At 39.6% G+C, this 13,709-nt stretch overlaps 1 protein-coding gene across 5 annotated transcripts in view; it reads right to left on the bottom strand.

The window, feature by feature from the left end:
• The window catches only part of NAV2 (neuron navigator 2), a 204,813-nt gene that overhangs the window by 37,916 nt on the left and 153,188 nt on the right, over positions 1 to 13,709 (bottom strand). For all 5 annotated transcript variants that reach the window (XM_086893008.1, XM_086893010.1, XM_086893011.1 and 2 more), the window contains 3 exons: positions 9,225 to 9,363; positions 3,196 to 3,487; positions 1,571 to 2,273 (listed from right to left, as the gene is read on the bottom strand). In XM_086893008.1, coding sequence (XP_086749134.1) covers positions 1,571 to 2,273; positions 3,196 to 3,487; positions 9,225 to 9,363 — 1,134 coding nt within the window. The remainder of the gene's footprint in view (positions 1 to 1,570; positions 2,274 to 3,195; positions 3,488 to 9,224; positions 9,364 to 13,709) is intronic.

The following is a 13,709-nucleotide window of genomic DNA, read 5'->3' as shown; positions in this document are numbered from 1 at the left end:
ACTTATAGGTAAGTCTGTATCATTACAAAGGTATAGATTCTAATTCACTAATTCACTGTGTAATACCAAAAAAAAAATAAGACCAAGAGGAAACATGCAAAAAATGTCTGCAACTCAACTGACTATGAAAATTATGCTCAAAATCTTCGCTGTCATCCTAGAAATCAGCAATATCAGATGAGGTCCAATTCAACTCTGACGCATTTCAACACATGACAAATTTGAAAGGCTGGTGAAAATTCAAGTGTGAAATTGTAAATCAAATGAGAGAATAGTTAAATTCAGCTTCAGTGTCTGCTCTTTGAAGTTTCATGTATTTCTAATGCAGCATTTCAATTACACAGCCATCAATGTAGCTTTTTAGTAATAAAAAAATTCCCAATCACATTCCTGCCAATGTGTCTGAGGCACACTGAAATCACTGAAAACACTGTAAATCTGCATTTCTCATTGTGTATCTTACAGAAGTGAAAGGCCTACTGGAGTTTTTAAGTAGCCATTGATGAAAATTACATGTTCCAAAGTACATGGCTTATCTATTGCTAACCAGGTACAAAAATAAAGTATCTTCAATTATCCTCACACAGACTCTTTATATAAAAACACCCATCTAAAAACAGTTTACAGCATCAGCCTAAGCTGCCATCACATCCATTATGCTTGCACTGGTGCTTCAGATGGAATGTGGCTTTCTCACATCACTGGAAGCAGAATGATGGAGCATAACTGTATGGGTAATATGGGCGTCACGACAAAATGAAATGCAAAACACTGCAACTTGAAACAGACAAGCTACTCAAATTCTGTTGAAAAATAATATTAACAGAATTTTTTACCAATATCAAGGCTTTGACATACACTGCATCAAGAAACTACCTCCTCACCAGCTATTTGTTAATGTTAATGTGTGGGGTGCTCCTGGAGAAATAGAACACAGATAGGATTTTTGTCCAAAAAATAGTATTAAAATAATAAAATTTAACCCAGCTTAGACAGTAACTTTATTTAAGGTTCTTCTACACAGGCTAAAATGTTGGGTCTTGCAACATACTGGGCTGATCCATACAACTTATGATAGTTTGCTTTGGATGGATCTAAGCATCGCAGGTCAATGCCACTGTCATGAAAACCTGAGATAACCCTCCGGTTGTTGGTTTACAATTTGATCCACGACTAGAATATTTCCAGGTTTATTACATATACATTTGTGCAAGAACTCTTCAGGAACCTTCAGGTAAGAAAGTTCTTATCCCTGTGATATCTGCATGGGTAAAAGTCTTCAGGTATGGTTTCTGCAACAAGGAGACTCAAATCGTAATTGCCAAACTTTCTGCCAGACAGGTTTGGTTTTTTTTCCTAAATGTTAGACTTCTGCTGCTGTCACATCATGTCCTAAGTATCCACAACACTGGCCAAACTATTTATGTAAAATTAAATGTAAGTACAAAGACCTTGAAGTAGGACACTAAATAGTAAGTGCTGCACCAAAGCCAGCCAGGCCTGGCTGGCAGAGTCCTGCTCATTCAGCTCCCACTAACACCACTGCACAACCGAGGAATTTGTTGCCTACCTGCGCAGAGTGGGAGAAGCCACATCGGGGTACTTGACTCCTTGCTGGTGGGTACTCTGAGCTCCGCTAGCAGCCAGCTGTGATGCAGGGTTCACTTTAACAGAATTACATGAAGCCACGCTTTCGTTGTCAGACGAAATCCCTTTCTCTTTATCAGTCTGGTTGACTAATCCTGGCAGAGAGCTTCCAAGGATTACCTTGGCAGGTTCTCTGATTTTAGGGACAGGCAAACCAGCTGACTTGCTGCTTATGTTGGAGTCTATGCTACTTGTGCTAGATCTATTCCCAGCTCCACTTCTGCTACTGGATTTACTGGGCCGGGGTAAGCTACGGTACTGAAGATTAGTTCGTGCACTAAGTGCTAAGTAGCCATCATCCTGGTTCTGGGAGCCATCAACACTAGTCTTCCGACCAGTGGTCCTACCCATGAGTCCAGATGACTTGGGGATCTTTCCCAAGGTAGCCGATCTACTGGTGAGAGTTGCCCCACTGGCAGTGATTATGGTCATGCCTACGGCTGACCCGCTCTGTTTCTTAAATCCAAATGTATTAGCATTAGCAGCAGCTGTCCTAGAATTACTTGTGGGAAGCTTTTTGGATTCATCACCACTGCTGCGTCCTGCATCTGATGGGGAACGTTTAACATGTCCAGCTTTAGGAGATAGTCTACCCTTTTCTGATACCTTGGCGTCATCAGTTTTCCCTACAAAAATAGAAAAAGAATTCTAATATTTAATGACTTGAAAACATCAAGCAAATGATGAAACTCAAAGCAGCATGAGAAGCAAAAGCGTGTTAGCCACTGGAGTGCGGTTCAAAGTTATGATCTAGTCTGCACTGAACTTACATGCCACTCGAGTGAGTTACACATGCAGACTTGCCAAAGAAAGTATGGGGTGCCTTTGCTGTCAAGAATATGAAAAGCAGAACAGCCTTACATAATAGTGACAGATAAGAAAAAAAGTTTCCCTCTGTAGCTATCACAGGTTGATAATTTCTATCGTTACACACTAGTAGTGTTAGGTTGATAGCATAATTTCCCTCAAAGGCATTGTTAAAACATTTGTATTGCTCAAGACAGTATCTAACTTTAACTTTTTCATATACAATTGTGTACAAAACCTAATAAAAAGAGAGGTATTAAATTATATTGCTTGATTATGCAAATTCAATCCATTTTCATTCACGTATCTGCAAGTGCTAAAATCATTAATATACTTCAAGAAAAGCCAGAAATCATGTTTAGTATAAAGAAATACATTTGTTTAGTAAGAGGAAAAAAACCCCAAACTCCTCAACCATACATATATATATTGTATGTTCTAGTGACTTCAAAAACTAAAACTATATTATTTATTCTTCACACAACAACACTCTGCCAAATAAATAGCTCGGCTTAAGACCAGAATTTTCATGAAAACAACTGGCAGGGTGTACTAATCTGAAATACACATTTTCAGACAGAAATAGAAACGTGGATATACAAGATGCTGCTTAGGTTAAATCAATGCCTAAAAATACAGACAGGATTACCTGAAGTTCAGGTTCTGCCTCTGCAAAGTATTTAAACTGTTTTCACACTGAACACACTTTTTGGCTTGTTTACATCTTAAGCCTTTTCTCACCTGTTCCAGGTGTCTTTAATGTGCCTGGGGCAGTTGAAGGTTTAGGCCTTGGTGTGGTAATGCCAACCTGAGCTGACATGCCCCGTCGCCAGGAGCCCGTCTGGGAAATAACAGTGTTCTTCCTACCAGAAGTGCTTTTATCAGACTCATCTGACACATCAGAAGGATTCCGCCTCCATTTAGATCCCGGCTCCATTTTTATGCCACTATCAGATCCCCCGTCGGATTTCTTGACTTCATCACTGGACCATAAGGAATTCCGTTCCACCTGGGAATGCTTTTCTGCATCAGTCTAGATAAGGAATTGCAAGACAACTTTCAGAGCAAGTCTTTCTTTTAAGAAGCTTCCTAAGTAAGAACCATCAACCTGATTAATCAGCTCAGCAGTCATCTCTGAGTACCAACAAACATGACATGACTTCGATGAAGAAATGTCACAGCAAGAAATTAACCCCAGAAATGACTTTTTTATAAATATGCTTTGTGAGAAAAATACAAAAAATGCAACAGCCATGCTCTTGGAATAAATAAAAAAAAAACCCTTCTTGATTTATAAAGAACGTACTCAGCTCCATGACATTTATAATCCTCCATCTCTAATTTCTGACAGACCCTTTTACTGCAATGCCAAAAAAGCATTTCAAACCTGTGCAGCCAGACTTCCTTTGTTCCTGCTTCTTTCTTATCTCTTGTCTGGCAATCTGATCTCCAAAGCATGAGGAGGCAGCTTTTGGAACAGATCCAAATATATGGAATGCTGTTAATTCTAACCTAACATAGTAGAAGGACACCCAAGAACTGAAGAAAAGCTTTCTAACAATACTCAAGACTGACTTCAATACATAAATTTCCCTTAGTTTCTCTGCAAGACTGTTCTTCCCTGACTCACTGCACAGACTGATTCTGCTACCAGTCTCTTATGAAGAATTTCACTAAGCTCAATGTCAAATAGAAAAATTTCTCATTAGCAAGCCTTTGCCAAAATCTCAGAAATGCTGAAATTAAATATATTACCCTATATACGTGAATATTTTATATATCTATATATGTGAATATTTTATATATTCACCACACATTAACACTTTACACTGCTAATGATTATTCTTTCAGAATTCTAGTCCAGTCAAATGCTGTTGATCAAATTTGGCAAATGTGGTAAACAAAAACCAACCATTTTGTGATCAGGCACAAATGACAAATATCCCCACATTCGACCCTGTTCGGGATAAAAAAATTCATAGCTGAAGTGCTCGCCAATGACCACAGCACCGTGAAAGAGACTGACAATTCAACACTTGACTGTGCAGTTCCCAAGTATGGGCTGATGGGTTTTGGTGTGGTGTTGAGTGCCACCTCTGCCCTGCAGCCTCAGCACAATATGAATGTGCTCAGAACTGTGTGGCAAGTAAAAGGAATTAATTCATTTGAAAGGAAATTATTTTAAATATCCCAAAGCATTATGAAGCTCACAGTTTTGTTCCCTTTAGACAATCAGAAAAACACAGCACAGGAGAAACTGTAAGATTATTTACCATGCTTTTCAGCTTTTATTTTTAAGTTCCTAAAGAAGGTTTTAAGTTTATGACTTTTCCTATCAGATCACACCATTAATATTAAAGAATTTAGGGGAACTGTGGTTGAATTTCCTCTGCTTTTTACTGCAATTATGTTTTTTTTAAAGCCTGAAAAACTAGTTAAGCAATCAGTGTGTGAAAGCTGGCACCACATATCACAATGGTCTTTATTCAGTTGGGAAACAGGGCTTGGGTAATTTATCTACATATTGAGTCATTAGACTAACATGCAGTTTGAATTATGGATTTATGGATAATATATTCTTGTACTTCCTTCGTGCTACACAAATGTTGTTTCCCTGCCTCTCCATTCAAAGAGAGCAACAGTGTAGGCTTGAGTGGATCTCTGCTTTCTAACTCCCTTCTCTTCCTATGCCTGCCAGGTTTGGGGTTGGTGGGTCACCTTTCTATTTCTGACCATCAGTAGGTGTGTAATAAATTCACAGTGTGACTGTTCCTATGTCCTGTGCCTCTCCAAAATCACTATTTCATGCAAACATGTCCTACATTGACAGATCCTGGAAGAGAGCACAGGCAAAAAGTACCAAATAATCAACTAACAAAGCCACCATTCCTCATGTGGTCACTTCAGTATCTTGTTCCAAGCTCCTTGCCTGGAATTGTGTGTATGAACTGTTAGATTTCAAGAACAAAAAATACACCTACTTGTTAGCAAAGGCCTTATTCTAGAGTTTTGACTGACAGGAAATATTCCTGTACCTTCTATTTCGCACCCCATAATCTGTAAAATTAGTACAGTCTCCACAGAGAGAACAGCACTGCAAGAAGTTCTCTACCTTTGCTCTCCTCCATTTCATTCCACTACCACACCCACAGCCGAAGTTTTCCTGCAGCCTTTGAAATGCTGCACCTCCACCTTTGAATCCCTCTAGCCAGAGATATTTCTGTTTAATGCTAAACACTGAGAACAGCACAGAAACATGACTAAGGAATTAAAAGCAAAACACAGTGAAACCTGGCTTGGGGATTGCAGCTGAAACTCCACCCGCCTGGAAGGGTGAGAGTGGAAATACGCTTGGCTGGAGGTCATGGCAAGACACAGCCAGCATGAGCTGGGAGCAAACCATCAGTATTTCTCAACTCACTCATAAAGTTTTGCAAATCTGAAGCTGTGAACAGACCAAACCCATCTTTGCTGAGAAGATGTCTTATACAACTCCTTAGGGATGCTGCAGTTTTCTATTTAAAGGAACGTTTCTATTTTCTGATATTTTTGCCATCATATGATTGAATGTATTACTTGGCCTCTTTCTCCCATCTTATTTCAGTTAAATAAGTTATTTTTAAATGCCTACTAGGACTTAATTTCTCCTTAAAGTATGCATATGGTGTGACTTTAAAGGCACACTAGATGTAGAACTGTGATGAAGGTAACTTATCTAATTCTGTGCAATACAAAAGAAAAACATTAGGGTGCCAAAATGCATACAACTACATTAAGTAGTTTGGTACTTGGCATAATCACAGCAAGACATGGAACATGTGGTAAGGCAAATGCTGGCTCCCATCAACAGCTTGCTCAGAAACAACTTGCAAACATCTTCACTGCATTGCTATAAAAAGGGGCTACAGCTATGAATGTCTCTGAAGATGGAGTTAATATCATATTTAAATCTGGTTTCTCAAAGATCAGAGAAACTACAGCTTCTGGAGTATGGGTACTCATCTGTTGGGAAGGATGAAAATTTAACAAAAAAGTTTTATAGATATGAATGCTTAGTAGAAGGCTCTCTAGAAATGAAAGCAAGTTTTGATATATAAAAGATGTTTTTAGGGCCAGTCATTGCTGAAACAGCTGAGAGAACAAAGTTTGGTTGAGTTGGAAGGTTTAGAACAAAGGTTTAGTCAGTTGGAAGGAGGTTTTATGGCTAAAGTGCAACAGGTTAAGTGGTCTTCAAACAAAGCATGTTTTCTACCAAGTGAAAAAAGCATAGGCAGACAGAAAGATGTTTTTTACCAAAGCAAGAAGAACTTTCCACTGCAAAATAAGTTTCAAAGTTTAACATGTAACTACTAACCCATATGATTGCTTAGTCACTAACATAATATGGTAATTTTAGAAGTTTTGATAGGTTATATGTAAATGTAAAGGTATTGTGTATGATGCTGATTTTTATGTATTAAGATGCTCAGCAAAGAAAAATATATACATTGTAACCAGAACTAAATGGTCTTCAGGACACATGGCTTGCCTATAGCCAGCAGCTGCAGGCTGACCCATGACCCCCAACTGCTGTAACTTAGTCTATGGAATAAACAGTGCTTTAAAGAAGAGTTGTCTGATGTCCCCATCTCTTCATCAGGCTCTTACACTCATCAGCTCTGAAAATCAGCTTCTCAACAGAGATTTTTTCCTACTGCAACTATGCCTTTCTTTTCAGAGATTATTCTGCCTGAGTTACTGATTTTATCAGCCGACACTGACATGTTCAGGCTCTCTCCCTTTGATGTTGCTGCATTATTTGCCTGGACTCCCAGCTGCACATATATTAGCTTCAAGCTCTCTCCTTAATTATCTGAAATCCAACTTCTGTACCCCCTCAAAGAGATGTGACAGAACCACAGCAGGCCAAAAGTGCCTACTGTTAAGGAGAATCAAAGCAAGGGACATCCTGGGAAGAAAAGTCCACATCTCTCTGCAAATGGGTGCTAGTCCTTTGTGGCTCATCACCCTGGGGAAGGCAAACCTGGGCACTGGCCATCACAGAATCCTTCAGGAAAGACAGAAAAGGTGTCTCTGCAACATTCACTGCATCATGCGCTCTGAGGTCTACAACTGGCAGCAAAAAACTAACCCTGCAAGCTGCGCATTTCAGCACGCCAAGCTCTTTTCATTCCCTTGGCTGACAAGATTCAGGTAGTTTGTTCCACTGAAAATGAACTATTTTACAGGCAATAATTTGCAGATAACAGAATACCTGGAATAAAGATTGCCATTCATGAAAACTGAGGAGAGAAGCAGGTCAGAGACACACATCACACCAAAAAATTGCAAACACAACTTGTACGTTCTTGGCTCCCAGCTTCCTCTGCCAATAACTACACTCTACTGCCTGAGCAAGCTCCAGCAGCTTTTCTTCTGGTGTCTGTCTGCACCCTCTTGGATACTGTAACAGTTGTGGAGGAGGAAGAGGAGTTTGTCAACATAGATTTTGATCTCTCAGAGGTGTTTCCAAGAATCTGATCCATCAGAAGATAGAAGTCATATGAGTTTCTATATTTTTTCCCTTAGGTTAATGTTTAGTCACATCTCCCTAAGTCTTCCTTTTTTCATCCCAACAGTATTACAATGTTGAGACACTAACAATTGTCAAAAAATACTTCTAGTTTCCCATCTTACTCTCTGTCAGGTACTGACAAACATACTTGATAGATCTTAACTCCTCTCAGTTTGCATGGGACTTGTATTAGCAGTTCCAAGTGCCTGTGCAGTCACTGATAGGCAACCAGAGGCTACCTGGAAACCCTTCATGTAGGCTTAAAAATGCACTGCATGGCAAGGGAACAAAGACTACTCTGCTTGCACCACAGCTCTGGAGACAGAGCAATACTTCACAGCAACCACATGTCTACATTAAAACTGATGTCAAAAACAGATTTAGGATCCACTGATGAAAAGAACTGGAGAAGATTAAAAGAGGGAAGAAACAGAGGAGCAGGTCGTATCAACACCCCTCTCCTCTACCTGCGGCACTGCCAGGTCACCACATCCCAGTGGCTTCAGCACGCAGCATCTGAGTCCCTCAAGCAGGCTGTACAAAGAACAAAGCTGGACTCTGTAGTCCTGCACTTTCCCAAACAAAAATCTATGCAATTGGTAAAAAAAAGCAGTTTATATTAGTGCAGATCTCTGTGTTACACAGTTTATTTGATGAAAAAAATTTCAGATGTCTTCACTTGTTCCACCTCTTTGGATACGTGGTGTCTGAGCACAAAATGTCCATGTATCCTGCTGGTGGAGGCAAAGTTTATCCTCCTGTGAAATACTTACAAACACAGAAAGCCTTCAATAACACACAGCTCTGGAAATTTAATAAAATCCATTTCATTTGCATAGCATGCTTACATTTCTGATAAAAGTGTAAACTTCTGAATTTTCATGTTTACTTTATCAATTATTTAAGAGAAAAACCTAATACCTTTTCTAGACCTAAAAAAAAAATCTATATAAAATCCCATTTACATCTGTTTCTGTGCAGCTTTTCTAGGAAGGCAAGACCCAATTCTTGTGACATCACCATGGCAGAGATGTTGCAGGTTCCATCCATAGAGGAAATATTTGTAAATGCCATGGCTGACAAGGTGGGTACTATTGATACTGTCTACACTGAAGGCTGGCTGTGTGCTCAAGTTCAACCAACCCAAACCAATTACACCTCCTGCCCAGTGAAAATAATAAATATCAACGTTACTTGAATAAACCAAACCTCTTACCTGTGCATCTAAGTTCTTGCGGGAGGAGGCAGGTGTGTTGGCATAGGAGCTGATAGAGGAGCTGGTGTTAATGTCATCGGTACTGAGATTATCTATGGTGTCACTGATCCCACTGCTGACAGAGCTGCTGTCATCCCAGCTGGAGAAAAAACACAACAGAGGGAGAAAAAAAGGGTCAGAAGACAAGACATTATTCAAAAGGAAAAGTATTATTTCTACAACACTGAGCCCACTTGCACTTGCCCAAAATGCCAGTGTATGCCATCACCAAGCCAAGGGCACCAGTGACACAGCTCTTTCTGACTCATCTGGAATGTGTGCCTGCAGTCCCAGAGCAGGGGAAAGTAGCGGCGTGAAGGGATATTAGCAGGGAAGTTTTTCATTTGAAGGTGGTGAGGCCCTAGCACAAGCCGCCCACAGAAGCTGTGGCTGCCTCATCCCTGAAAGTGTCCAGAGCCAGGCTGGATGGGGCTCTGAGCGACCTGGGATAGTGGAAGGTGCCCTTGCCCTTGGCAGGAGGATGGAAGAAGATGATGATCTTTAAGATGATTCCACCCCAAAACATTCTATGATTCTGTGATCTCCAAGTAGGCATAGCACTGACTTGCTAAGCTGTAAAACAGAGATGGAACTTGAATGTAAGAAAAAAAAATTCAGCCTGAAGCAACTTTTTGTACCTGGGTATTTCACAAACCTGGGCAACAACCTGAATCTACCATCAACAGCATCAACAGCCTCACAAAATTAGCAACTAGAAGTTCAGTCCTTCAGATGACCGATAACCCTCCTGCGTTGCACCACACTTTTCAAGAAGAGCAACTATTCAGGACCTTCTTCCAGGATGCGATAGCTTCAACGTTTCCCAGTAAATGAGAAATGCGTCGCTGGACAAACAACATCTAGAATCTCAGCTCCAGATTTTGGGAGCTCCAGGCTCTTTTCCATGTTGCATTTCTGTTTGCTTTACAAACTTGTAACAAAGAGATTGCAGTGAAGTTTCTGGCTGGGCAGTGAAAGCTATATTCACAAACTAATATACTGAGCAGTTAATATATGCATTTAAACCTGAACACCTGAACTGTCTTAACCTGTGTTAAGAGAACTGTGTAAAGAAAGGCAACCTATCTGTTTGCTTGATCTTTATTCATCATTTCACCACTGATTTACTATCGCCTTTCTATATAAACTTTGTCAGCTTTGAAATGAAAGGCATTTCATTTTTTTCCCACTTAGCACTACAAAACACCTTCCTGCATGACTTTTAATGCTGCTTTAATAATTTTAATTGCATTTTCTTACTTGGGAGTTCACCCATATCTGTACAAGGCCTTTTAGGGAACTGAGCACAGCTTGAAGAGCAGCACAATTTGCTGAACCATAAATGAAGTGTGGCCATGGGGACATCCTCCTCTGCATGTCACAGGAAGGGTTATTGCTGGCAGTTGCTCCTTGCTGACTGCTCTGTTTCCAGTGAAGGTCCTCATCAATGTGTCAGCACAGTTAGTTGTTCCCCTTCTCCCATATCCCTGTGGATAAGCCAGCTGGGAAGCTCAGATCAACAGCTCCAGCAAGCCAAGAAAGGAAATCTGGGATGTTCAGCCACTCTGCTGGCAGAGAACAGGAATGGGGAGGGACAGGGACACACTGCTGGCCCCTGCCACAGGCTCTCTGTGATGAAGCCTTGGGGTCACCCTTCATCTGGTTTTCTCCAGTTCATGAGAATTCACTCCTGCCAGCTCTGACTGACTTTCAGGAGTGTCCCAGTTACAGGATTTCCAAGATTTTCCAAACGCTATTTGATAAGCCTGCAGACACTCCAGCTCTCATGACTGGAAAGGAATGCTGCAGTCTACAGTATTGGTGATACCACAATTCAAAGGAAAGATAAATTTTTTTCCCAGATTTGCCTTTCTCAGATTTGGGTTAAAGGGAATCCATTGCAATACAAAATAGAAATCCATATTAAAATAAAACTCACAGTGTGAGACCTCCTGAATCTGAGAAAGCCAGACAGGCAGATTTGACACACCTGTTTTATTTGCCATTTTGAAATATCTTTTCCAGCATAACTGAATGAAAGATGTGTTGCCTATGCCAAGAAATGTTAGGGGGACTTGAAAATCCAGAAAAGGATTGAAAGACTTCTTTGAAGCACTTTTTTTTTAGAATAGGCAATTAAATATCACAAGGCAAAATACTGAAAGCCGTATTACTTCTAAATTTCAGTTTTGAAAAAAATGTCCTATAACTGATATTCATTTCTCTTTCCAAACCTATCACATAAGGCAATTACAATTCCTAGGTAAGTCTACAAATAAGGTTACAAAACAGTTAATAAAATTACTGAATAAAAAAATATGCTCCAGGGTTTCCAAAGTTTTGTGTATCAACAAACTTATTTTCTATATCTGAACCTAAAATAAAATAACAATCGTAACAGTAATAATATCATCAATGCAAATGCTTTCTGTATTTAATAGTTTTATTTCCTTCTTATGGAAATATGGCAGTGGGCAAAAAAAAAAAAAAAAATTTAATTTTCCTCTGTGTGACTCCTAGTCCCATCTTAAATGTATAGAAACTGAAACAATTTATTTTCAAGCACTCACAATTTTTAAACTACCACAGGCCCCAGTTCATCAACATCTAAAGAATGTGTTTAATGTTAATCATAAGTAGTTTTTCTGGCATCAGACAGTCCTGTTGGCTTCAGTTGGGCAATCTAAGGCATTATGAAAATATTTGAGTGCCCTTCTGAACTGGTACATGTGCCTGAGGACAAAGGTAGAAACATGCACCTGAATACATTGATGGTTGTGGTTTCCCCTTGTGTGTATCCTGGGCTTTATGTCCTTTATGTTCTGGTGGAAACAATGAACTACTCCAACTACTCATTTTCAAGCTTACTATATCTGTTACTAAATAAAAAAAAATAAAATATTAGCTGTTCTGAGCTCCGAAGATAGATGCCTGGATAGATTTTGGGTGCCACAAGCCAAACGACACAGCTCTCATGGGTATACTGGTGACACTGGTGCCCAAGCTGTTCTGACAAGGCAGTATGTGTAAACCCACATACCTGTCTAAACTCAGATAGCTTTAGCTTTATTTAAAAAATATCACTTCAGAAGAAGGGTGGGAGTGCTGAGTCTCTAGCTAGAAAGAACAACAGCATGTAAGAGAACGTGAAAACACCTTAAGAAATAAATAATTTGGTATACCTACATAAACAACTACTGATGCTGCCCTTTGAATTAGCACTAGAGAAGGCTGGTAGAATTCACTGAACTCTGTAAACTAGATGCCAATGCAAATCACTTTATGAGCATTCAACATATGCAGCTAAAAAGCAATGCCACACATTCTGGCTAAGGCTGTGGCTCCTCCAGGGGACAGTAATCATCACCAAACTGAGGCATTTGTTTCATGCTGTTCTTGAAACCACCCCAATCCCTCCACATAAATTAGTTCATTTTTACCTTGATCCAGTGCCTTGATGGTTAAAGTCAAAAGTGAGGAAGCAGAATGGGGCATCTAACAGCCGTAATTATGGTGTTCTTGGCTCGCAGAGCCAAGATAGCATCTTTGTAATTTAGCTGCTGCAATAATTTCTGATGTCAGCAAAAGTCTACTCAAACATAACCTGAAGCTGAAATGTTTGGACTTTCCTTTCTTTATTTGATCAATCACCTGAAAACTTGACTTTGATTACTGAAAAATGAAAATTTTTTAAAAAATTAAATAAAATATTAAATGTATTATATATGAAAATTATACTACCACCCACTTAAAATCCACCCCTGCCACCACTTAAAAACTGCCATGACGCTGCCTCCCACTCTCTATGAAACCAAGCACCCCAAGGACCTTCCTCTGCCTCCCCACCTCACTCTGCTCACCCTAGTGCAACATTGCTACTATATATCGCCCACGTACAGCACCAGATCAACTGCTCAAAGCTGCTTTTTCAAACAGGTTTGCAAAGCTGTTAGGCTTAGACTTGTATTTTTCCACAGTCTATCAGCACTTTTCCAATCTGCATAATCATCACCCACAGATTTGGCTCTTCTTTGTCAACTTGGACAGCGTGCAAAGTCATTCTGTGATCCTCAGGACAGCCCCTCTTGCTGCAGAAATCTTCCCTCTTTGCAAAGGAGTAATTAAAATCCTTCCAAATAATGCTATTGTTGAAGTCTGAAAATACACCTTTCTCTGCAGATGGGTATGGATTTTAATTTTGTTGGATCTTCACTCAAAACCAAAATTACAATGAGCTGCTGAAAAATACGTTTGTCCAAGAAAGTGCCTTGGGGCTCTACAATATTTCAAGTGGAAACATGGCAATTATCCTCTTCTATTTAAAAATTTAACTATTTATGAGTTGAAAGGTGAACAACAACAAGAAGAAGTAAGACCAAGGTACAAAATTATTGAAACTTCACAGCATGTTCAAAGATTTTAAAGGAAAAATTAAATATGCTATAA

Source organism: Cyanistes caeruleus, chromosome 6 (genome assembly GCF_971803275.1).
Source record: "Cyanistes caeruleus chromosome 6, bCyaCae1.hap1.1, whole genome shotgun sequence".
NCBI lineage: Eukaryota > Metazoa > Chordata > Aves > Passeriformes > Paridae > Cyanistes > Cyanistes caeruleus.
The sequence above is the reverse complement of the archived record's forward strand: the minus strand, read 5'-3'. Positions and strand labels throughout refer to the sequence as shown.